The sequence below is a fragment of the Columba livia genome, chromosome 14 (genome assembly GCF_036013475.1).
Source record: "Columba livia isolate bColLiv1 breed racing homer chromosome 14, bColLiv1.pat.W.v2, whole genome shotgun sequence".
In the NCBI taxonomy this organism is placed as follows: Eukaryota; Metazoa; Chordata; class Aves; order Columbiformes; family Columbidae; genus Columba; species Columba livia.
In genome coordinates this window covers 1,300,840-1,326,954 of record NC_088615.1, presented here as the reverse complement: position 1 = coordinate 1,326,954, position 26,115 = coordinate 1,300,840, and the positions used below count along the sequence as shown (strand labels likewise).

Genomic DNA, 26,115 nt, shown 5'->3' with positions numbered 1-26,115 from the left:
ACAGCCGAAGCTGGTGGCACGTGGGGTGCTGTGTGCCCGTGGATGGGAGCCATGGGTGCTCCGAATCCACCGCAGGCCCTGGCCGTGTTGGTACCGGTGTCTGGGTAAATCATGCGTAGGAGCAGCTCTGACTTTTTGTCTGTGAAAATAACGAATTGTGAAGGGAGTGCTGCCCGGCTCTTTGGCGAGGCGGCTGCATTCGCACGTGTAGGACCCGGTGTGTGCTCGGTGCCGACTGCTGATCCCGCCCCGTGTGCCCCTGTAAACAGGGCTGGGGTTTGCATCCCGCCCCACGTTGCCCTCCCCGGGGGTCTGGGTGACGGCTGTAGCTGTGGAGAACTAATGTTGATGCCCACCTATTGTTCTATTAACGTTTGGATGAGCACAAGAGGAGGCGTTGGAAGGACAGAGCCTGTTCCTCTGATCTCCATCCCTGTCCCGTGGTCTGTCTGTCCCCACCCTTGTCGGAGGGGCTGTGGTGTTCAAACAGACCCCATCTCTGGCTGCTCGGTGTGTGGAAAACATGGGATTTGCTTCCAGGAATGAGGAGTGTGACAGTAGGGAGCGAGTCTGAAATGTGGAGGGAGGTTCTTTAGGATGTGCCTGTCGGCAAAATCCCTCTATGTGGAGGGTACCGCCGACCTTGGTGTGGGGTTTTGTTTTTGGTGTCATGGTGATGGGATATTTAAATGATGCACTCCCCAACGAACCAGGCCATGGGGCACCACAACCCAGCATCACCTGGGGTTCCTCAGCCAGGATAAAATGGGGTCTGTGATTCCCTTTGGGGTGAGGGGTGCCTGCACCCACGCACCAGTGTCCCAGGGCCAGCGCTGCCTGTGTTGCCAGTTACCCCGCCCGGGCGCTCCACGATCGCTCCTGGTGTGCGTAATATCAAATAACCAAGTTTAGGCTACTCTCTACTTGTATTTTTAGAATAACTTCTATAAACACTGCTTGGGAATTTTTTGTTTTCAAAAACCACAACAGCCATTTATATATTTAACAATATATATTTATATATATATATATAATTTCTAGATCAGTACATTCATCAGTACTTGTTTTTCTTCACAAACAGAAGAACTCTTACAATAGTAGACTTTCTAAAATAAATACTATTAAAATAGAGCTTCAAAATAAATATTCTATACAAAGAAAAACCTTCTGTGGTAACTTCTCAGGGTGTATATGTGGTGGGGTGGCAACAGGAGAAGGGGGAAACCTTTCTCAGCGTGTCCAAGCGAGGGATGAGGAGGAACACCCAGTGCTGTGACAGGGCGAGGGCTCGTCCGGGCGCGAAAGCCGGCGCCCAGGGAGCAACGGGGTGAATTTAGTCACTACTCCCTGTACCCGGCGGGCGCCGGGGCAGAGGGAGCGGTGAGGGATTATTTGGCCGGTGATGCCGCTCTGCTCTCGGCGAGCTCCCGCTGGGGACATGGGGTGGCATCGCCAGCATATCGCTAAGTCACCCCCTCTTGCTCTCCAAGCCTTTGCTTGTGTGTGTGGGCAGAGGCCAAAGCCCAGCAATGAGCGTGTGACAGCAATTAGCAGTTTGGGGCGGTAAAGCCAAAGTGCTCTGCCACCCTCGTCCTCAGAGGTGATCCGTGGTGGCCCAGGGCCGGGAGAACCTGTCCTCACCACCCCTCTTGCCTTTGTGGTCGCACCGACACGGACATGGTCATAGAGCAAGTGTCGTGCCCGCGATTTCTGCTAATTAACAGCTGTTCATCAGTTTGCAGGAGGGGACACGACCTGCAGGGAGGATGAGCAGAGCTGCTGCCATCCTGCCCTCGCTGGGGCTGAGGTGACACGGCACGGTGCCCGTGGTACATCTCAGGGGTGGCAGGAGACCCACGTACCTTGAAAGGGGATGGGGGAACAGAGGTGTTGGGATAGGGGAACAAAGACATTAGTGACCGGAGCCATCCCCCCCGCCAGCCCCACAGCGCAGCGCCGTGGCTGAGCCCCCGTTTTGGGGGACCCTGAGCCTCTCCGAGTGCTTCCCAAGGGGCTCGCAGCTCCTGGCCGAGCCGTGGCCTGTGGGGCAGAGCCCAGCACCGTGCCGGGGGCTGAGGAGGAGAGGGAGGGTGGCTCTGCTACATTTACCACTGCTCTAACACATCCACTAACGCTTCACGGCCTTCCAGCTTGGGAGCGGCTTACACCATAGCAGGATTTATATATTAAAAGAAACCAACAGAGAAATAGTTTACAAGTATGTACAATGAAAGGAAATCCAGAGGGGATTGCTGGGTGTATATACATGAGTGTAGATTGGCACGGTGGCGACCACTCCAGCGCTGTGTTTGCTTGCAAGGACCACGTGTCTGAGCCATGGGCTTTGCTATTGCAGGTTTTCAGCACAGATCCCCCAAGAACAGCCAAGGACAGAGGGGCAAAAAGGCAAAACCACCATAAGCAGAGGCCATTTGGACATGTGTGGTCCCAATAGAGGAGGGCAGCAGGTAAATACCTCTTCTGCTGTGTTTTCTAGCCTGTTTGCATCTTAGAAGACCAATTTCTCTTATTAAATACAAGACCTAATACATTCAACCAACAGTTCAGCTAATTTGGGGTTGGTTTTCCTTTTACCCTTTCCCCCCTCATTTGTGCAAGATAATATATACAGCTTTGGACCCCCAACTGCTTCCTTCTTTCTGGTGTCCCCATACAGTCAACACAAGGATAAACTATAGGAATCGGTATCTGGTGACAGATGTAGCATCCATTTTCCTATGATTTATCATACACAAGCTAGCAAATGTTATAAATATAGAAGGTTTGCATTTTTTTTTTTTAATTCCCCATTCAATAAATAGCTACAATTAAGCTTCACTAAACCCCAAGTCATCCAGATTAAACAAATTCTTAAAACAAACGACACCAGAACTCCCATCAGCATGCTCCTGCCAACCCCCACGCAGCAACTGTATTGCAACCGAGCAAATGGGATTCCTGGAAATGCTACATGAGCTCTGCCTATTGCTTATCTAATTAGAGACGACATGTCACTGTCACTGCTGTGCATTTACTGAGGAAGTTTCCTCTAATCAAAAAAAAGTGGCTAGATCAGTTTTCTGCATGCAACAAGTACCTACCTATTTATTACAGGGTTGCATGTGTGGACAAAGAGTTTTATTTAGCACCTTGTAGCTGTTGAGGAAAAGGGGTTACTGCACCCCAGGGGAATGCAGAACCGGCCCTTGGCGAGTGCACGAAGCCGATGATATTCACTTACTGAAAACCATGGGCAAATTTCTTCAATACGCTCTCTTCCCTCCCCAGCTTTCCCTGGCGTTTGTTAACACTAAAATGAACATTAGAAGTACTCTCTACATTTAAAAAGACACACTTTTGTACGGAGGAGGCAGAAGTCAAACAGCAGCAATAGAGCTGGGGAATGGGCTGTACTTCAAGCAAAGGCCATTCTTCCCCAAGATTAAAAAAAAATCTTAATATTTAATGAGCAAAGAGCTTGTTCCAGGAGAGGGGGTACTGCATTGATATCCCTATAAAAATACACCTACGTGTGTCTTAGGCTTAGGTTTTTGTGACTTGCTACAGTGCTTAAGAGGTCTGGAGAAACAAACACTGAATATCTTCACTTTGTGGCGTCAGTTAAGATCCGCTTGGCCCCGGCACCGGGGGAGCAAACGCGCCGTGGGGAAACGGGATCCCAGCAACCTCCTTCTGGAGCGGGTCTGTACTGTTGATGTAAAATTACTATTCCATTGAGTGAAACCTGACGCTGTAGATCAGCTTCCAGCCAGAACGACACGATGTTGATACAACTGCCTGAACAAATCCTGCTGCTGTTCTTCTCGGGGAGGGAGCAACCCTGCCGCCACCTTGCTTTAAATAGAGGCTCCAAATCAGTGTGGCCAGGTGGGTTCAAAGAAAGCAATACGCCTAAATGTTAAGAGACCCTTAAGTGAATGAACTGTATCTTTACTTCTGGTTCGAAATCTTTGAGGGACACAGAAAGCTTCTGAGAAACATGTACTTTGTGTGCAACTGGCCCTTCTAATGGGGTGGGAAAGGAGGGCTACAGGGAATGAACCCATCGCCTTGAAGAGGCTGCTGGTAGCAAATCGGCATTTGGAAGGAAAGCGAAAACAAGAAGCCCACCCTGAATAAGAAGCCGATGCAGCTTTTTGCAGCTGGGAATGGTATTGCTTGTGCGGCCGTGCCTGCCAAGCGAGCAGTTAATGGTTCTTGTGGTATGCAGGCATGGTGAGCAGCCGGCCGGCTGAACCAGGAGGTTTTAAGCAGCTGTACTTCAGGATATACATAGGTTTTCAGTCTTCACTTTACATTATTAGGATTACTCCTTTGGCCCCATCTATTTAAATTCTGACCAGTTCCAAAACCCTGAAAAACCCAAAGTGCTTCAGTTTGCGGAAACAGTTGCTTCTGCTTTCTCCAAAGGCAAAAGGCTAATGTTATTCTCAGAGCACAGGTTATTAAAAAGAGCCAGTGCCACCCTCCCACCCCCCCGAGCGTCCTCCCACTCCCCATCCTCCCAAACTATCAAAAGGGCTTTTCTGGCCTGCTTGCTTTGCTCTCCGGCAGCGCCTTGCAAATGACGCTGTTTGTGTTTTTGCACCGGCAGCCGGGCCGGCTCACTCGGTCGTAGCATCTCTGGGCCAGCTTGACGCAGCCGGTGGCCGGCAGGTAGCAGAGCAAGCAGGGGAGCACCAGGGACAGGGCGCTCATGAAGGACCAGCGGGCGCAGCAGTTGGAGTGGGAGCAGGAGCAGGGGTGGTCGGCACACGTGCCCTCGTCGTCCTCGTTGGTGCAGTGGTAGAAGACACCCTTGACGAGACACATGCAGGTGGAGTAGTTGACCAGGTTCTGTGCTGAGCAGAGACACCCTTGGTTGCACACCCAGCACGAGGGCAGAGTCCGGGGCAGCGCGCACTCCTTGCACTTGCATTTCCCACAGGCTTCACACAGCAGAAAGTGCTTGTCCAGTTCCTGAGACACAGGGCCCTTCAGGTCCAGGGGTTTGCAGTTAATCACCTTGGGCTGGATGCGAACCGCCCTGGGGGAGGACTGCTCCGCCATGGGCACCGGGGCCATGTGGTCCAAGAGCCTTTGGTCTGAAGATGTGCTGCTGCTGCTGCTGATGGAGCTGGGGCGCCCGCTGAAGGAAATCCAGGGGTGGGTGACATCCTGCTCACAGTGCTGCAGGTGCTGGTTGGTCAAGACCAGTTCCTGGGGGCCTCGGGGACGCTTCTGGGCTGCCAGCTGGGAAGCGGTGGGGTTGTCGGTGTAGTCGTTCTCTATGTGAGTTGTCTTCATTTGGTCGATCGGCAGGATGGTGAGTGGATGCTGCAGCCGCCCATAGGGGATCCGGCTGTCCAGCAAGGGCTGGACCATCACAGAATTGGGGACAACGGTGATGTTGTGGGGAACCCGGGGCTCCATGGATAAAGCAGTCTGATAAATGGTGAAAAATCTGCTCTTAAGTATCCTGGGGGAAGGAAAGGAGAAATAAAAGGGGCAGGGGAGAGAAAGAGCACATCGTTATTGAGTTACGCTGCAACCCCAGCCCAAACAAGGCTCTTGCTGAGGCTGGTCGTTATGCAAAAGGTAAACTTGGGTCCAAGGGAGTCGGAGCACTTGACCAGGTATTAAGTGCCTCGCTCCTCCTCTGCTGCTGTGTCCCTCTCCCTAACCTCGGTCACATCGCGCCCCTCCAGCCCTGGGAGGGGTAGTTACTGCAGGCTCCTGAAGCGCCCATGCATCATTTTTACTGAGGGAAAGCACATCTTCGGGTTACCGCTGTATATTCACGCGTAGTTTTGTCAGCAAGCTGTCTGAAATGACTTACCTAAGATTTGAGGATTTTCCCCAATTGACACCTACCCCTAAAAAACCTGATGCAAAATAGTGGCTCACGGGAGTGCTGGCGTGGTACAAAGATGCTTCGGAGTGCGGGGCTGAGCGCTGGTCCTGGCTAAGCCAGAGTCTGCCTGGGAGGGTGGCTGGGCTCGGGGACGACGTGTCCCGTCCCCAGCAGGACATGCTGGTTTCCAAGGCTGCTCTCGGCCCTCCCACGGGACGTGGAAGTTCTTGCTCAGCAGCCTGTCTGGTCACAAACCAGCGTGAGAAGGGCTGGGAACAGCTTACAGGAGAGAACACGCGTGGGTCAGGCTCATCTGTCCTCTCACACAGGTAATTAGGCTCTCCTCTTCAAAACACTAAGTGGGCTAATATTTAGTTTAAGTGCTGTTTACTAGCTAAACCAGCTAAGCCGTCCAGTGCCACAGTTTCTAATTTCATTGAAAGAGTGCAATTTATCCTGGAGTCGATCCAGAGATTCAGCAGCAGCGTAGGACAAGAAACCACAGGAAGTAACTAAACTTAAATCAAAGAACGGAAACGACTTGGTTCAAATTTAGAAAGTGCACATTGTTTTCTAGTAGATGTGCCATTTCCTCGCAGGGTGACCTTTATTCATAAATAATATAATGTTGGAGATCAGTTTAAAGAAGTGGTGGGTAAAGCTTTGGAACAAGTTGCAGGAGGGGATAAGCTTCTGGCATCAAGAAAAGAGAAACAGTGAACAGCTTAAGGCACTGCCAGTTGTTTGTGTTCAGACAAACAAATCAACCTTTTCCAAGAGCACAAAGGGTTTTAATATTACAGCAGTCTCAAAAAAAGTCAGGGAAGAAACTGCACCCAAGTACAACCAAATCGCACACGAGAAGCGAGTAAATGTACACCTATTATGATTGTTGCAATGCAGTCCTGATGCTGTTACTTTTCACTAGTTAAAGTTCTCTGCCGCGTCTTAGCCGTTCATTTGAAATTGCTTTATCTCATTATTCATAGCTCGTTGACATCCTGACTTGAAAAACAAGAGAGTTTCTAAAGCATCTATTTCTATTTATGGTATTTAAAAATAAAGAGAGGCGACGATTCTGACAACTATGGGGCATGTGGAGGGAAAAATAAAACCTATATTCTTTTGTATCTCAGAATTCAGTGTCACGATATAAAAAGTACCGGCTGGAAGTCAGGGTTTGGCAAAGCGGTCAGTTCTCTATGGGCTGGGCGACAGGTTTGCAGGAAGACTCTGATTTCACAGTTGTGGGTTTCTGAAGGAGAGATGCAGCTGTTCTGGCTGGCGGGAGCGAGCGCAGCAGAGCTGCTGTTAGATGGAAGGTGGCTGGAGGAAATGGTGGCACGCTGAGTGATGATACAAGCCGACCTGTCTGGTCCCTCATGTCACCGGCAGCACTGCCTGCATTGCCTCGCCATCGCTTATAAACAACCTCTAGCACAGGGCTCTGTGTTCTGGCCTGAATTGATCCCCACTTGATATCAAGTCTCTGGAGTTTGCTCCATTCATGGTAGGTTTGGACTGGGTCTGTGGTTTGTTAATTATTTTAAGGTGCACCATGTGTCGGGAGAGCCCTTTAGCCCTAAGGCAGCATCTGCCGCCTCTGTGGATGCAGAGGGGCTGACCTGCTGCTGATTGTCCCCCACAGGCAGCTCTGAGCCAGGGAGGCACCTCGAGGGCGCCCTGAATCGCCGGTGGCACCGCAGCAGCCAGGAGCTGGTGTTTAGGCTTTAGATTAACTCTGTAATCGCATGGTCTGCAATGGTCCAGAACTAGTGATGATATCACATGGAAGTTATGTCATCAAATTGATTTGGAGAAGGATTATAGCTACAGGCCCTCTTAAAACACCCAACCCCCTGGTACACAGACAGGACCATATGCAGGCAGACCTTAAAAGATGGCTCAACCTGGATAATGTTAATGAGGATTTCAGAGTTAATTATCACAGAAATGAGATGAACCCTGGACTAAACGCCACACTTTAGAATAGTTAATGTTGAAAATTATTCATCATCTATTTTGATCATAATACAGTTCCAAGTTGCACTGTTTCTGCAGAGCATGGGGAACAGGAGCCCTGACGTGGCAAACTCAAAGACCCTGCAGATATTTGGGCACAGGATCTACATGGATAAAACCTCTGGAGTGAAGACAGCCAAGCAGGACCCAGGTCTCCTAATTCCCAGATCCCTGCTCTGGAGACAACGTGTCTCTTGCTGAAGATCACCTTTCAAACACTATGGATACACCCCCACCAGTTTTTGGTGCTAGTGCTACACATGGTCCTTCAACTTCTGCTCTGCCTCCTCACTCCGGAGCAGAGGGTTTCCACAGTTAACTGCTCGCACCTTTCCAGCTGCTCTTAAGAGACACAGATTTCTGATACTTGTGGAATTTTCCAAGGACTGTGGCTGCGTTGCTGCCCATGGTCTTATCGGCAGAAGTTTCAGCAGTGCAGTAAGATTGCTGGTGACAGATCCAGGTCAAGCATCTCCAGCGCCGAAGCACAGTGAGCTGGGTGGCGTTTGCTCTGCAAGGAGGCTCTCCCCCATTGGGATCTGCCCAGATGACAACAGCGATGACATTTTATGGTGCGGCTGCTTCAGTTTTTGTGTCTCTGTGCTTCCACTGGCATGGGCCTTGAGCACATCTTTCCCTGAGCTGTTTCTGCTTTAAGTTTTATGTCTGCATCCCATGAAAAGGCCCTGGGTTGTTGTGTTCGTGCACGAACCATCATCTCTCACGGCAGAGAAGAGGAATCCAGTGAAGGTCTCAGGTGAAGGACTTGTGCTGGAGCAGAAGCAAGTCAAGGAGCCAGACTGCTCCTGCAGAGCCTTGCAGGCTGGGCTGTGCCTGCCCGGGTACGTGCATGGATCCTGGTCACCTCCCTGGAAGACCCTCAAAGGCATCAAACTGTGACCTTTTTGGGTGACATCTTCCCCAGAGGGACAAATGCAGCTCTGACCAGTCTGACGCTGTTCCAGGATGACTGGAACAATACAAGCAAGTCATCCTTTCAAACACAGTTGGTTTGCTGGCAGATATAAGGATACCAGGTACTCCTGGAAACACTCAGGAGGCAAGACACCTGCTCAGCAGCAAGAAAGCTTGTTCCCACTCCCGAAGAGGGACATCATGCCCTTCTTCAGCTCCCCTTCTTCACCTCCCCATCAGGAGTCCCTCATGGCGGTTTTCAGCAAGGATGACATTGCCTTGAGCAGCAACACTGGCATCTCAGAAGCTGCAGCTCCTGTTCCAGCCACATGTCCCATCAACAACAGTGTTTGGGGTGACCTGGCAGAAATGAAGCCTTTGGAAAAGGCCAGAGCTGAAAGGTGTAACCTCGGGGCTCTTGCCGTGGCTCCCAAGGCCTGTGCACCTGAGCAAGGTGGCGCTCAGGAGGTCACCTGGGCCCTGTAGTTGCTGGTGGTGGCTCAGATGGTGAAAAGACCTAATTCAGCATCTGGCCCGTGGAACTGGCCCCTGTCTGCCTCAAGCAGCCCTGGTAGAAGCGGTGATAAATGTGAGCCGCTTCGGTTGGAGGGAAGGCAAGAAGCAGAGGCTGGGGGCTCCATCTTCCCCTTCCCCCCTTTAACCAGGGTGCCCAAAGCCACCCTGGGTGACCGAGAAGGGGGTGGCCACTAAAGATGAGCTGCAAGTGTCAAACCCCCAAAGAAAGAACATTCCTGCTCATAGGGCTAGTCTGCTGTGATAAGAAGGGACTGAGGTTTGTGATGCGGGTGTTGTGAACGGATCATCTCCTTTTGGCAGCAGCAGTTGGGTACTGCCTGCAGATACCGGATTAATTGCTCAAACTGAACAGTTGTAATGTAACAAGATGTGTTATTTAAATACAATTGTAGAATAAAAAAAAAAAAAAATAGAAGAAGGGATAACAAAGCAGGAGATTTAAGATACTTAAGAACCATAACTTTTCAAAAGCTACAAAACTTGACATAGTGCCTTGCGGTAATCCAGCCTGACTGCAAATCGCATTTTAATTGAGAAAAAACGCCATACAGAACTCTTGTAAACAAAATCAGCTAATATTTGATCATCAGTAATTACAGATATATTATAGCATTAATGTGGGTGCAAATTCACTGGTTGCACCCTGGTGAAATTGGATTCGAAAGTCAAGTTCACAAACGTGCTGCAGTGCTCGTTTCACCTCTTCATCAAGATATTGCCAATTCAAAATTACTATTGTACTGGATAATTACAAGCCTTAAAGTTGTAGGAAACCAGCTGTTATTTTAAAGCGTTTAGGTATTATTTCAGAGTTGGAAGTTTTGTAAGACTCTTCAGTCATATGAAATGAAACCAAAAGTGATTGTATGTTTTATAGGATTTTGGACTTGCCTACCTAGTTTTATGGAAAGCTACACCCTGTGAGCAAGTCATATAAGCCCCCGGGAAAGCTCATTCTCATTAATACCTTCAGAACTATTCTTGAAGCAATACGGTCCTAGTATCTTTATTTTCAAAGTAGAGTTAAATAAGTTGTCTTCCAGTTACTGAAAAACAAAATGGATCTCGACTTAAATATTTAATGAGTGCAGATATATATAATGTTTATAACTGTCTCAGTTATCTATTAGCTAATAATTTTAATGAGTTCTTTCTCCCATGTTTAATAGCATTCTAGATGCGTGTGGTGACAAAAGAATAACAAGAATAAGGGACTTAGAGTCCAGAATTGGGTCCTGTGTGGATGGAATCCCACAAATCACAGAAGTCCTGGTGCTGGGAGGCGCTGGTGTGACCGACACATCCCAGCGCCCCCGGTCTTGGGGAGGTTACCAGGAAAATGGGAAAACGTGCTGACACCACCCGCCCCCTGTCCGCCCTGCTCCAGGAAAGAGGTATCATGGGTTTGCCCAGCCCATTTCTGGGAGATGCAGAACATTTCAATGTGAGGTGCTGCTGTGCAGCCACCTGAACCTGGGCTGAAACGGTGCAGAAAAGTCCCAATCTGGTGCCTGGAGTGTGTTTGCTGACAGAGAGACCACCAGCATGACCACCGCTAACTCCTTCCATCACTTGTGAGCTGCAAGTACCAGATCAGGGGTCACCTTACCTCCCCCTAATGAATTACGCCTTAATTACCCTCATGAGCAGCCTGTCCCCTCCATTGTGTCTGACCAGCACTGGTGTCACAGAAGAGCCGTTTGCCTCAGCAAACCAAGCTTGCTGCTGGGACTGCTGGTGTGGGATTGTCCCTGGCACGTTCTGTAGTGTCACTGGTGGCCCCTTCCATGGCACCCTATAACACTGGGGAGCTGCTGGACACGCAGTGGGTGCAGTGCTGCCCAGTGCTACAGTGGTGGTGGCCAGCATCAGGACATCTGTGACGCTTACAGTGCTGCTAGGTGGGATGGAGAGTAATTAGTGATATGGGAAGAGCCACCTTCTGCTAGAGAAGCATTCCTAGCAGAGTAAACCAAACTGCAATTTCCAATAAGAATTTTTGATCACTGGTTTCCAAGTATTTCCCAAGTATTGAAGCATCACAAGCTTTTGTGAAGAAGGGATGGAAAGATGACCCCAGCGAGACGGAAGGCCCAGCCCTGGCTGGTGCAGCGGGAGCCGTGTCTGGGGCTGCTGAGCTGCTCACCTGGAGTTCTGCTGTGGGACAGTGATGGGGAGGGGACAGAGCAGAGACCTCCCAGTCCTGTCACCTAACACCTGGGTCTCACCTCCTCTTGGTTACTATGACACTAGATCTGTCATTAGTAATGCAAATTACAGTCTCTGAAAGAGATGTGACAATCACCTCATTAAGATTAACATATGGGGAGTAATAGTTGCAGCCAAGGTACTGCAGGATTTGTCTGTTTTCTTTGCTATATGGGACACATGACTCTCTGAAAATATAGGACAACAGGAAGAAAACAAAAAAAGCAATAGAATCTTTACAGGTAACTCTGAACAGAAATTGTCATAGTTGAAAACAATACACTTTGGAGCAGTGTGCTGTTAAGGGAGGCCATGTACGCCAAGGCCCGTACAAGTCAACACCACGCAGAATTGATGGCAGCCAGTGCAAGATTCCTCTGATTTACCACTGCTTCTGGAACAATCATGACTATTGTCTCTCCTGAGGAGGTTTTGTTACTGAGTCTAGAAAAGCTTATCTAGAAGGTGTAGATCGCAGCTGCATCCTGCACTCTGGGGATGTGCACAAGCCCAGCCTGGACCCACCAGCCGTTTCCAGCTCCTCCCTAGAGCCATCGGGAAAAGAGGGAAATAGGCAGGACACGCACTGAAAACACAGCCGCATTATCTGGGGTAGGAGCTCTCCTTGCTATCAAAAAGTACTTGCAAAGATCTGTAGGGCTCTATAGAGAACATGCCCCAAGTGGGGCAGCCGGGGAGGGAGCTGGACCAGGGGGACCCGCTGGCCAGGGCTGATGGACCAGAGGAGCCGCCCCAGCGGAGAAAGAGCTGATGATACAGGAACAAGTTCTTCCATTGCCTTTGTTTGGAGTTAAGGACATCCCCTGGTCCAGACCTCCCGGCAGTGACAAGGGACACGCTGCTACTGCTGGGAGTCAAAAGGTTCAATAACACCTTTTAACTGCACTGGCACTTAAAGGAGACCTTTCAGCAAGCATATGTTTTTAATGTGTGATTAAGAATCATATATAACGTTGGAGTTCATTAAGACTGAGTTGGGCTGTCTGAATTTTGAGTCAAGCTGTAAATGCCTTTTTTTAAAAAAAAAAAAAACAAGAACACAAACCCACCCTTTTCCATCAAGTGTATATCAATATTAACAAAATATTGGTATTTGTCCTCCCTAGCAGCCTTCGCTATCTAAGGACAGCTGGAATTTTCTCTAGGAGTAATAAGGAAAAAAACATTAGAAAGCCTATGAGGGAAACCTGCCATTTTAAAAATCAGATGCCAAATTCTTGCCAGAGTGTGGAAATTCAGAAGCTGGGAAATGAGACCTGTAGAGTTCCAAGAAGCTGTCTCTGTCCAGCTAAAGCCCGTTCTTACCGTGCGAGTGAATAAAGCGCATTTTGGCCCACGAATGTTCAGATCTCTAGGGACTCGGATTTCTCAGTCAGGGCTTTTATTGGGGAAGAACGTTTATTTTAAGGCCAGAAAACTAAGCTCAGATGTGATCTCTTAAGTCAGTGGTACTAAGGGACAGCCACATTAGAAGGATTTTATGTTTTCTTAAGGAAATGCATTGTATTGTGTTTAAAAAGAATAAAAAACAAACAATATTTATGCAACTGTTTGCCTATAAAAAGGCCGTTTTGAGTATGTGGCTGAAACTGTTTAGCAATACGATTAATGAATTTTTTGTTTCTATGATTAATATTCGGAAAACTGTCAGAACTGTGAAATCATTATTGTTGCAGCATTGCAAGGGTTGTGAATTCTGTTTCACTGAAGTCTGATGGCAGGATTCTTTTGGGAAAGGAGAGGATTGGTTTTTGAGATGTTGCATTTCCCAGTATGATTTGGGAATTAGTCATGATTCCATGAAAACAGCTTTTGTTTTGCTGTTTCGGGAGCAGAACAACTGCTCCCCTGCACACACCTCATGGAGAATTTCAAAAGGACTGCAGCATTCAGAAATAGTCCTTTTAATTTTATAATACCAATATAGGGTCCCTTCTAGCAACAGAAGACACAGTAGCCCATGGAAAATGGCACATTTATCAATGAGACATCCCCAGCAGGGTTCCAATAACTGAGAACAAACCCCCTCCTGCTATCATTCATTTTTATATGGAGAAGGGGGAAGCCAGTCATCAGGATCATTGTGATTCAGTGCACAAATTGTAGCTTTGTTCTTTAATCCAAAATAAAGAGAGGGGGGGAAGCCTTAATATTGGGAAAGCAGGGTTTCTCTTCACCTCATTAAACAGCAGGTTCTGAGCCCATTTTCTGGCACACTGGACCCTCAGCATGGTATGGAGGAAAGGGAGCAGCTGAAGAAGTTTTAAGAATCTAGAACATGCCTTTGCTACTCTGGATAATTCAGTGGTACTTTTCCTTTTCCTTTCTCTTCTTCACCCTTGAAAGAAAAACTTGGGGCCATAAAAGATTAAAATTAAGGAATCAGACCCTTGGTCACTTCAAGAAAGAGAGTGAAGCCTTTTCCTCCTGCGATTAACGCTGATATTCATGTGCACTGCCGTTTCCAAGGTCTGCATTTCCTCTAAGACCTTTGTGGCTTTTCTCTGCCCCTTTCTGGTTTTCCCATTACCCTTCTGATAATGAATTTTCAGAACATGTCGTCTCTGGGCTTGTCTTTCTGCTGTGACGCCAGGACTGGTACCAGAAAAGAAAATCCTGGCTTATCTTTGCTACGCAGTTGGTAGAGAGGAGCAGCCAAGGCAGGTTTGTCCTCCATATATAATATATTTCATATACCTTTATGAAATCATTCTAGGTACACATTTTTATGACTTATCTAGCCTTTAAAATATATAATCCATCCAGATTTAAAACTGAAGCAACCAAGTGTACAGCAAGACAGGGAACAGAACAGTGATGGAATAAGGCACTGAGGCCAAAAAAAAAAAGACAAGAAAAAAAGGCAGTGTATGAAATAAAATGCTAAAGAGCAAAGGTCATGCAGGAAAGATCTGACACACCAGTGGCTGATGTCTGAAGTGTCCTATTATGGAGACGGCTCAGAACTACTTGACACTAACAAGACATAGGGCTTCGGAAATGAGAGGAAATGCGTATAACCAGTTTTCATATTCCAAAGCAAAAAATATCCAATTCTTATTTGTCAGCCCAGGTGACCATACATTTATGCTCCTTTTTTGGGGAAGGAAGAAGAGATGGAGGAGAAGACATCCCATCAACAGAAAGAGGAGCCTTATTCTGCTATAAAACCCTGCAAATAAACCCGACGCAAGCATGGTGAAACCTGCCTGCCATATACGTACACCAAATGCAGATGTTGATGAAAGAACACAGAAAAGAGGTATAAATAAGAAACACAGGAACACAAATGCAAATTCTGCAAGAAACAGGATATTTCTTCAGAATGCAAAGTGTCCTTTAGGTCACGAAGCACCAGGCAGCTATCCACTACATATAATTATAGATAACTGCTGTTAGAAAAGTCATGGTCAGCAATATGCTCATGATTACTGATCTTTAAGGGACTAGACAAACCCATCTAGAAAAAGCGCAACATTTCCCCTCAGGGAACAGGCTTTATTTTTTCTACTTTAAAAAATATTTAACATTTGCTGGCAAACACAGATCTCGTACTTACTTTAAATAATTCAGCTAAGACCATCTCTCCATAGGCGAGTTAATCCTAAATCCGAGCCGGACGAGGGGGCCGGACCTGCGAAAATCCTGGCAGGAGCCGCCGGGGCTGCGGGAAGGGAGCAGGAGCGGCTGTCAGCGGCTCCGCGGTGCTGCAGCCGCCGCTGCCTGGGAAAATGGCTATTTTATGAATGGGAGGGCAGCGGCTCCTTTTGCGCATGCGCGGCCTCCGGACTCTATGAATGGGTGGACACCGGGGCGCCACTGCGCATGTGCGGCTGCCTTTTATGAATGGGGGGCTGGAGGGGAACTCACTGTGAGTTGCGGAGGACGGATATGGCTCGCGCTTTTTTTTTTTTTTTTTTTTTTTTTTTTTTTTTTTTATGAATGGAGGGCAGGCGCAGCTGCGCATGCACCGCGCCCCCCGCCCGGGCTGGAGGTAACGGCGGCCGCCGCCGCGGGGGAAGCGGGGGCGGGGTGCTCCTGGCAGCTGGGGGGGCCCCGCCGAGCCCCCTCCTCCCCTGCGGTCTCCCGCTTTCCCTAGTCCCCCCCTTTCCCCGGCTCATCCGAGCGCGGCCGGTGGCGGAGAGCAGCTGTGCGGGCGCCCTGAGCCCTCGGCGGAGCCGGTGCCCCCCCCACCCCAGCCGCCGGAGACGCCCCCGCTCCGCGGTCCCGGGCGGCTGCATTAGGCCCCGGGACGAAGGGCGGCAGCTCGGGCAACGCTTGTGGCCGCGGCCGGGGCTGGGGCTGGGGCTGGGGCTGTCCGGCAGCCGCGCTTCCCCTGGGCGGGTACTGCTGTGTGCGGCGGGGGGGACGGGGCCACGTTAGGCTGGAGGATTTGGGCGTCCTCATTTTGGGGGTGTGCGACCCTGAAGCGAGAAGACGTTACTCCGCGTGAATAATGATTTTCTTTCAGTGTTGGGCTTCATTTTCCTGTATTTAGACCTGCAGTTCGTTCCTTGCACTGCAGTATCATCACACACATGTTCACTATGCGTTACAGCTTATGCGGTTTTCTGGCAATATCTATATGAAAATGCAAGCAAAAACCATGTTGTGTATGCAACATACAGTTTTATTTTATGGCTTTTGTCTCTTGAGGCAGTAGGATAGAGCTGTGCAGGTTACATAAAATCACCAAGAGCAAGAAGATGGTCCTGATTTGTGGGAGTGAGACAGTTTATGTGCTGTCTCAGCTTTGCAGTGTTTTCCACATTTAGGTTTTTGTAAGTCCTGTTTGGCCTCATCCTGAGTGCTCTGCAGGCAACCCAAGGCAGGCCCTCAGGGCCAGGTTTTCAAATGATTTTTAGCAAACAACTGCCATTCTGCTGTTCGATGTTGAGCTCCCTGAAAGCCTTGCCCGAACTGCATGCTGAGAGCTCTGAAATGTCCTTATGTGCTTCAGCTCCCATTCAGCAAATGGAGAATCTTGATTCTCAGCTGGTGCAGAAGCGGCTACAGGCCGAGCCTCTGTGCGCCTGGTGCTCCGTGATCCTCAGAGGCAGGTGGCTTTACACTGAAAATGCGTGAAGAATAATGACGTATTTTTAATATGTGTGAAGAGTAATCTTCAGAGTACAAGCCAAACCCCCTCTCATTTCCTGCCATATTTATGGCACATAGATTTAAAAGCTTGCAGGACACTGCAAAAATGTATATGTTCTTTATTTATCTAGTGCTAATAGGAACATTGTGTGTTACTGCAGATACGCCCCACAGGAAGGATTCCTCTCTCTGAGAGCGGCTGGTTGTTTAGTTCTGGATGTGTTTGTCTCTGAGGGCAGAGACCTTTCCGAGTGGGAGCAGTGGTCGTGGGTAAAGGCCGTTTGACAAGGAAAGGACAGAAGGAGGCTCTCTAAAGAACCGCTTATCTGAGTGATGCATAAATTATTACTAGGCTTCAAATACACAAGACTGATGCTGGCTTTTGACGACAAATAGAATGTGGTTGTTAAAAATGTTGCTTTGTTAGTGGTCTTGTTCTCCATAACACTACTAGAAGGACAGGCGAGCATATAAATTCTGTGGCTGTGATTTGAAAATTGGCAAATAAATGGCTACTGGAAGAAAATGCAATTTAAAAAAAGATTATGTAGAGGGGAATTTAGTGTTGGAAACCAGCTCATAGCTGAGAGACCAAATACCTGAGCAAAAGAATCTGCTCTGATCCCATCATTTTTCAGTGATAGCAAGTGCATAAATTCGGAAGCTTGATTTGAGTTTTGCGAGTGTGCTGTGACACCGCAGTAGCAGGAGAGTCAAGCATCTTGGAATTAAAGGCTTTTATATATACAAGCTGAGTTCTGTATTTCAGGGCCACACGTTCAATACACCCGGGAAGGCCTTTGTTGCAGCACAGTCGGCAGCTCCCCACGAGGGCCCGGCTGCCTCTGTGGCACTGCAGACTGCCGGCTGGTAGCAAAGAAGGCTGACACTATAATTACATAGTAGTTACAGGCAAAGCCCAGCTAGACGGTACGCTCCTGACAAAAGCCATAGCAATAAAACCGAGAAGAGGAAATAAGAATTACTATTTGTGCGTGTGGAGGGGCGAGGAGGAAATGAGGTCTGGCTGTGTGATTCTAGGGAGAGAGAACTTGAAGTGAGAAAACTTGGAGTGTTGGTAGCATCACTGCAAATCATATCACTGCAAATTGTCTGAAACCTTTTTAAGCACAGAATTCTGAAACGGTAAATCTTTGAGTTAATCAGCCTCTTCTTCATTCTGCCTTTGTCCCTAACGCACGTTTAAAACGTATTTGATTCTGCCCTATGGACAGAGGTGTTTCTCGCTAGAGCTGTTCACTCTTGCCATGCTCAGACACGCGCGGCCGCTTTGGCCGGGGCTGCGCTGGGTTCCTCCAGGCTGCTGTTCCTGGTTGGGGTCGCGATTCCAGAGCTGAGCTGCGGGTCAGCAAAGCAAACCCCAACGTGAGATCGGTGTATTGATCATCTGCACTCCAGGGCCACCCGGCGCTTTCAGCTTCTCTTTGCGAGCAGGAGGAGCCGGGACGCGCGGCTGCGGCGCTGGGCGGCTGCAGGGGGCTGGCGTCTCTTCCCACATCTGCCTGGCCTGCTGCTCTGCTCTGCTTCTCCACCTCCTCGGTCACTGTAAGGAGGAGGTTGTGCTGCTGCCTATGGGACAAGCCTGTCCTTGCGGCGAGGGCTCTGTGTGGTTGATAGAGTGCCAGGGAGGAACGTTGCATTATCATTGCGTGATTCTGGAAGCTGAGGCTTTAAGTGAAATACCACTTACCCTGACACATGCAGTATCTTTATATGTGCTGGCAATACCAGTGATGCAGAAGTCTACATTCCTTTAATGTGCAGGAAATTAATTGCTTATTCATTTCATGTGCATTTAAACCCTGAAATGGCTGTAGATTTTTGAATGTGATTTCTTCACTGGGATAAATTTTGGCACTGTCACAATTGCGTTGCCTGTAAAGTAAGTTGTTTAATTTTGTTCTTGCATATATTTGGAAAAAACGAAAAGTTGGCTGTGCTTTGTGATAGAGGCTATGTCCTTATCTTCTGCCAGCTTTTGTGTTACTTTGGCTGTCAAGTTCAGGTCATATGATTTGTTTTACTGAAACTATATTGAGCAGCAAAATATTTGCCCAGTTCATGTTATACTTCCTGTTCATGGAATCTCCAATATGCACCTGTCTTTTCTTCCATCCCAGTGGGGGCAGAAAATACTTATCATTGTCATCTAGCTAAACAATTTGGAGTCATCTTTCTACGTCCTGTGGTGAGTTGAACATGTTTCAACCCAGAGTTGGTTATTAGAGATGGGACTTTGGTTGTCCAGATGCAAACTCAGTTTGGGGAGGTGCTGAGGTCTGGAGGCTCAGAAACTGGATCTGCCTTAGCGGAATGTGTCTTGCCACCCATGTTTTTAAGGTTATCATCTTCTATATCCTCTGCTTTAAAAAAAACACCACAGTTCCCCTTGTAGCCAGGCATGTTAAATGGAACATGACCTTCTTCCTGTGGGCTTTCAAAGTTGCACTTTTCATCGTCACAAATTATTGTATAAAGATATAACAAGCTGCCATAAGCTGAACGCTGGGCCTTGTTCAGAGGGGTCAGGCTGCTCAGCCAGCCCTTGGTTTGGAGCGGGCTCCTGGCTGCCCGGGTCTGCGCCGCGTGCCGCGCGGTGGCAGGAGCCGCTTCCTGGGTGTCCTGGAGCAGCTCCCGACGGAGCGCGGTTCTCCAGGTCCGCCTCTCGGGCCGTGCGCTGGCCGCGCTCCAGGAGGGCGTGTGTGTCCTGGCCCAGAGCTGGCGGTTTAAGGAAATGCATGGTTCCTAATCTGCCATCAGAATAAAGCAAATATGTGGGCAATTTAGTAAAGGGAAAGCGCAGCCCCCTGGGGAATATGTAATTTGTGCTTCTGAGGTGTTCTGAATGTGAAGGCGTGATCTGGCTTAAATCTTTGGTCGCTTGGCATTTTCCTATCTTTAAGCTGGATCAAGAACATCTGTATGGACTTTATCTGCTGATGTTTTCATGTACCTCCAAATCCTTTCTGGCTGGTACTTGCAGGCTTAGGGTAAGTCAGCGTGCAAGCAGCGCTCCTGTGCGAAGAAGTAGCTAATTCCCTGTCTAAACTGATATTGCATGTGGAATTTTCTAATTTGCTTGTAGTGGGTTCAAGTTATTACAGAAGAGGTGGTTTTTAAACTTGGCCTTGTGTCTTGAAACCAAAGGATGCTTTTATGGGTGCTTTTGACATCTGTTGGTGATACAAGGGGGAGAACTTTTTCCTTCTCATTAGTTACTTAACCATTTCTGTGTATGTTACAAGAATGGAAACTGTAGATTAAAATTTTCTTTAAAAAATAAGAGCAGGGGCTTTCAGGTTTATCACCTAGCTCTTAGAAACAGTTCATAAAACCTGGATAACTGGATCTTTGTCTTTTAATCCGCTGGAATGATCTACCCCTTGCACGGAAATGCCTTGCTGCAAAACCCATCTCAGGCAGCATCATATGTGTTTGATGCTTGCGATGATTCTGGCCATAGGCAGAGTAGGAAAAATTAGGCCTACTGATAAATTTACTGATGTGTCGTGCCAAGTATTTGTGATGGGTATGTCAGATAAATTGTTTGGATGTTGCTATTGGAATTCTCCTCCCATGTACATTGCTAACAGCAGTTACTGTGCTGGTTTATCATGCCTGGAAATAAATGAGAGTAGTATGGAATGAGAAAAATGTTGGCAAAATGGTGAGTGCTACAGTGGCAGTGGGATTGGGGGCTGTTAATCACAGCTGAACCAGGTCCCTCTTGAGATGCCAAACAGAAATCGGGTGCTACCAGCCAGATGCCAAATGACAAATAGAAATGCCTGCTTGGATGCAGAGATTTTGGGCTTGGGGGCAGCTCTGGCAGGGCTGTGCTTGCCAGCTTTTGAGATTCAGACTGTGAGGACTGGAGATGGTTGAGCCTGTCGCTGCCCCAGGAGATGCCGCTTCTCTGGAGCTCCCTTTTTGGGTCCTTTTGGGCTGCAAGCCCCCAGCCCCTGGGGAAATGAGAGAGAAGCCTCAGAAAGGGAGAGAGGATGGGTGGATGTATGTGGAAGCAGAGCCTGTGTTTCTGGTGGGTATAGGGGAGTGGTGGTCCCATCCATGCAGCAATGCATCGTGAAAGACTGTTCCTGAGCTTTATCTTGCTGCCTTGAAATGCCAGAGCACGGAGCAGGGCCCCTTCCCGGCAGCCAGGCTCCCTCTCCTTGTTATGGAATTACCTCGTGAGCTTTGTCATCCACCCTGGAGGTGCCCAAGCAGCGCTATCTTGGTTATAAATGAAGTTCTGTGGCACAGATGAAAGGCCTGGGTTTCCTCCTCTCTTATCAGGCACCTGTTGCTTGTATCCAGACATTACTCACATCCTTTAAGTCACATCTTGTTTGGCATAATTAACACCAACTGTGCTTCATTTCCTTCCTGCCCTCACAGTTTTGCTCTGGGGCCTTACCTGGCTGTGGAAACATTCCGTGTTATTTTTGAATATTAACACAAGGAATGGAAATTGGCTTTGGCCTCGGGGGCATCAGCTCCTGACAGGTGGGAATATTTTAGTCTGGTATAAGGGATGCTCTTTATTCTTGAACTTGTGCTGTGGCCACGGTCCCTGGTGGGAAATTCTGTACCAGCTCCGTGTGAGCAGTTTAAAACAAATGAAGCAAACCTATACAAAAGTCTGCAGAGGAGTCGCTCGCCGTGCTTGGGAAGTCGTGCTCAGCACAGGGCAAGTCCTCGCTCTCCCCGCGCTTGTGCCCCAAGGGCTGAGCCGGGAGCAGCAGCCCATGGAGAGCTGTGCGGTGCACGTTGGGATGGGACCAAGAGAACCCTTTTCCAGATCCCTGCCTCACTGCCTCTTATTTCCAGGTGATTTCTAGCACTGACACCTGGCTCCTGGCCGCAGCCCATACGTGCAGGTTTGAGGTGGGAACTATAACATCAGCACCTTTGCTTGCCATGGTAATTTATGATTCACTTTTGGCAATCACTTCAGCTTTTAGTAACTATTGGCCTGATTTTATATGAATAACCTGGTGTTTGTGAACAATCATAGTAACTGAATCTGCACCATTAACTAAACTGTGAGCTCAGGTGGGTAGCATCAAAGTGTCGATGCGAAAGGTAATGAGGAGTTTGGAAAGATGGTTATTGTGAGTGAGACAGAAAAATGGGATTCTTCAGCAAGAAGGAGATCACGAATGAGCAAAGAGCATCCAGGGCAGAAACTGTGCCAGACCTTCAGCATCCCATCAGATCCCTTGGGATTTATCTTCTCTCCTGAGAACACCAACAGGAGCTCTTTTTCTTTTGTCTCTCTGGCCTGTTTCTTGCTCCACTCTTGGCTGGTCAGATTTGGTACGAGCAGAAAAGAAAATGTGATTCTTGTAGCTACCAAGTCAAAAATCAGCGTCAGGACTGACCTTTCTGCACTCAGGTGCGTTGCTTGGCAGAACAAGCAGCTCTTGCTGAACAGCTTCCCCTGGAAAGGGGCTTTCGGTAGTTGTGGTTAAATTTGACTGATATTGCCACTCAATGCCAAAAATTATTTTACTATTTTTTCTTATGTACTTAAATCTGTTGATATAATATTGACTTTGTTTCAGCATGATAAGTTAGGTGTCTGCTGTAGAACTGAGCAAACCACATTACTTTACCTCCAGTCCCAAAGAATATCTAACTGCTCAACATTAAAGTGACAGGATGATGCTGGCACATTGAAAGCTCTGGACACCTGCGGTTAACTGGCACTGATGCAATAACATTCCCAGCTGGGAGTTATTGGGTTATAGATTTGTAAATGAGGGTTTTTTGAAGGATTAGTTTTTGGGGTTTTTTCTAATTATTTTTTGCATTTGTATCTGAGGTCTGCCAACGGTAAATCCACCTAAATGTTGTGTCTTTAGCACTGGCTTTTCAAAGTTTTGCCAGGTTGAAGCTGTTTTCTGATGAGTTTCCTTTCTTTAAGAGGTACTGGGCTGATTGAGGTTTGCTGTGAGCTGGGTGTCTCTTAGTCTCAAGCTCTGAACTTGGTATATTGGAGCAATTTGCCGTTCACTGGGATAAAATGCTCCACGAAGGTAAATGCGAATCCCGAGGCTGGTAGCTTACTAGGACGAAGCCTTTAGGCTGGCTGTTGTGTGCCACTGCCGTTTGCACAGGTAGAAACCCGCAGGGTAGAGCAGCTGTGGCCCAGTTGTGAGGAACAAACAGGGTTCTGGAGCTGCCGTGGCCGTTCCTGCTGTCCAGCTGGCAGAAGAACAGCGTTTGTTATCAGGCAGAGGCTCTGTAAATCTGAAATACACATTTTTTCCCATCATAGACTCCAGGTCTGAAACCGGATTCTCCACCGAAGGGCCGTGGGTTATTTACCAATCTACAGGACTTGGCCGCTCGATAGTAGATTGGTGAGGGCCCTATGGGAAATATTTCCAACTGTTTCTGGTTGAATGGATCATCTCAAGGACCATAAATGGTGAATGTTTCTATTTTCTTTTTCTGAATATTTATTTACAGTTCAGGTCAATAATCTCCAGAAACACAATTCTGCTTACAAACGGAATTCCTGGGCTGCATTCCCAGGCGTTCCCATGTGACTCGAGCACTTTTAGCAGCTAAGTGAACAAATGCAAACATATTTTGAGGGCAGGGGAAGTGTTGCTATTCGCAATGGCTGGGAGCTCTGGCCCCAGCTCTCCTGGGTTGTGTCTCTGCCCCTTCGGGTGAATCTGCCCAGCTGCTGCCAGATGTGGCCGATGCTGCTGGCAGAGTATGGTGGTCACGGCACAGCTGCGGGTGTCTTCCCTAATGGGTTTATAGCCTGGTGATGGTTGGTATATATTTATATATATTTTTTTAAATGCAAAGGAAAAATCGATGCTGCCAGCCTGTTACCTGCTGGCACACCTTCCTCAAAACCCTATCAGTTTACTTATGACTAAGAAAATGAATTTTCATATGGAGGAAATTGTGTCCCCTGGCAAATAAAGCAACACTGTGGAAAAGTACTGATACTAGAAGTCATAGTGACTATAAAGCAGTGCTTTACAGGCCTTTTGGCGTTTGCATGGCTGTAACAGGCCAGTCCGATCCTGAAAGATCCAAGTATTGGGGTTGTGCTTGCTTCTCCGGCACCGGTCCATAAAGAGAGCCTGGAGAAATGCTGCGTCCTTCCCTGAAGCCTGTGCTAATACTCAGTTATATTTTGAATAAAAAAGCTAGAAGTTTCCTAAAAAGCCACATAAATTTTCACTGCAAGGCTCCATTTAGAAATGATGTAATTAATGAACAGCAAACAAATGCTTAAATATCAACGAAGTGATCCAAAGCAGACAGCAAATCCATCTTTTTTCTTTTGGCAGGAATAAGGTCTATACCTTCCCCATGTTATAGACAGGGATACTGACCGCTGATAGCTGTACTGAATTAATTGTATCAGCATAAAAATTCAAATAATTTACTCTTATATTCTTTTTATTTTCCCTTCTCTAGAATTGCGCTTTGTCTGAAAAAAGACCCCAGTGAAGTGATCTCTGGTGTCTCTTCAATTCAATAATCTGTTCTCAGCTTTAACATGTTTGTGTGGGCAATTAGTTTGATTTGTTAGGTAAGATGTTGATCTGTAATGTAACTCTTACCTGTTTCTGCAGGATGGGTGATGATTAACTGTGCATTTTAACCACAGCTCCTTTGTGCCCTGGGACACTCATGTGGTTTGATGTGGCTCCTATTGCCACCTCTATAACTGGATTTGATTTTGATGTGATGTGTGTAACAGCTACTACAATAGAAAAGGATGAACTGTGACATGTCACTAATGGTTTCTAACTTTCAAAATAAGTTGGAAGCGAAAATATTCCTCCAAGTTAAAGTTGCTGCAGGGAAGTCCCAGCTCTCAAGCAGCTGGTGTTTGTTCTGAGTTACCGTTCAGTGTGATGTTCCTGGTGGTTGCTGGGTGTGCTGCCCCCCGGCTGGGTGATGGGTGCACCCTGTGGAACGAAAACCTCAGACAAGGTGTAAATCTGAACATGTCCTCACAAAGAGGGGCTGAGCGAATGTCCCGCTTCTCCCTCCCACCCCGTGTGAACGGCCGGTTCAGGAACCTTTCCCAAAGCCCTGTCCGTTGGTCTAATACATTCTCTTACCTGTCCCAGCCAAGCCTGGCTTTAGAGGAGGGATTCCTGCAGCGTGTTACTGTCCTTGGGGGAGTTTTCCCAGCTCCGCACCCGGTCTTTGGTGGCAGGGGGGTCCGAGTGAGTGCAGGTCCTGATTTAACTCATCAAGTGAATTAACGAGCAAGAAATCCAAAACAAACGACCAAGGCGATGTGCTTTCCCCAGGCAGCCGTGCTCCCTCCCGGGGGAGTGCAGGGGGAGGCTGCAGGACAGGGGCTCCCGTCCCCCCCAGACCCACATCCTGTCTCCCTGCAGGATCAGCTCCGAGTCCCCCTGTTTCTCCATCCCTCGTGCATTCACTGTTCCACGGGATACAATAGTAGAATTAAATTAACTCAGCCCTGCCCTTTTTGAAGTATTGCTGGGTACTACAGAGTCACATACTTGTATATAATTACCATATTCTAACACTTAAATATTTTCCTGACTAACTTCCTCCTGTCCTTGCTTTGAAAATACCCAGATTACATCCATTAAAAACATATAGACTGGAACATATATGATTTCAAACAAATTTTTTTCAACACTTAAACCCCACTTTTTTGTGGCCTTAACCCGTTGCCTTTCACAGAATTAGTGGGATTTAGTGTCCTTTTTTTTCCCCTTTTTTTCTTCTTTTAAAAACCCTCACAAACCCACAGCACTCCGAATGTCGTAGATCAGAGTGTTATGACAGTTCTGCTGGGCCGAGTCCAGCAGTCTATGCTCTGTCAAAATACCCATCAATTCTGTACTTTTACCTAATTAATGGTGCGGTAATGTGGAAACTTAAAACAGCAACAGAGAGAAAAGTAAATGTTAAATGATTTGCCTCTAATGGATCTCAAAAAAGCTTGTTTTTCTTGCTTTGTTACTCATGAGGTCTCTTTTGGGCACCTTCTTGTTCTTTCTTTCTGCTGTTACTGGTTCTCTTCAGAGTTTCTTTCTCCCTGCCTGATGCTCTTATTGGTGTCAGAGACTCCAGCCTGAAGACGAACAGTCGGGACAGCAAATTCCAGGCGATGTATTTCCCCAGCACAGTAATTAGTCTGGGCTGCTGATGAACAAAAGCTCTTGCCAAGAAAGGTTGGACCAGTTGATCCTTAAGGCCCCTTCCAGCCTGGTATTTCGTGATTCTATGAAAATGGGAAACTGCATTGAATAGTAGATAATGAGCAGGATCTAATTGATGACGAGAAGGCCTGTACAGACCTGGATTCAGAGAGTTTCTCAGCCAGGACACTCTGCAAAGCTCCACTGGTGTCAATGGGAGCCGCAGTGCCGGTGGTCAGTGCCGCCGCGCACCGGGACTCGGGAGGATGC

General features: G+C 47.8%; 1 protein-coding gene and 1 long non-coding RNA gene across 21 annotated transcripts in view; one reads left to right on the top strand and one right to left on the bottom strand.

Moving 5' to 3' along the window:
• Positions 1 to 992: 992 nt before the first annotated feature.
• SPRY4 (sprouty RTK signaling antagonist 4) lies at positions 993 to 15,375 on the bottom strand. Its single transcript, XM_005512442.3, has 2 exons — positions 15,117 to 15,375; positions 993 to 5,479 (listed from the first exon to the last, which is right to left on the bottom strand). Exon 2 carries the CDS (start codon positions 5,431 to 5,433, stop codon positions 4,534 to 4,536), a length of 900 nt encoding a protein of 299 aa, XP_005512499.1. The 5' UTR covers positions 5,434 to 5,479; positions 15,117 to 15,375; the 3' UTR covers positions 993 to 4,533.
• Positions 15,376 to 15,384: 9 nt separating this feature from the next.
• Positions 15,385 to 26,115, top strand: part of LOC110366164 (uncharacterized) — a 61,275-nt gene continuing 50,544 nt past the window's right edge. For 18 of the 20 annotated variants that reach the window (XR_010466043.1, XR_010466042.1, XR_010466038.1 and 15 more), the window contains exon 1: positions 15,454 to 15,551. This is a non-coding gene — a long non-coding RNA (uncharacterized LOC110366164). Of the gene's footprint in view, positions 15,552 to 26,115 lie in introns of all 20 variants that reach the window. The other 2 variants (XR_010466029.1, XR_010466033.1) reach the window with 2 other exon arrangements.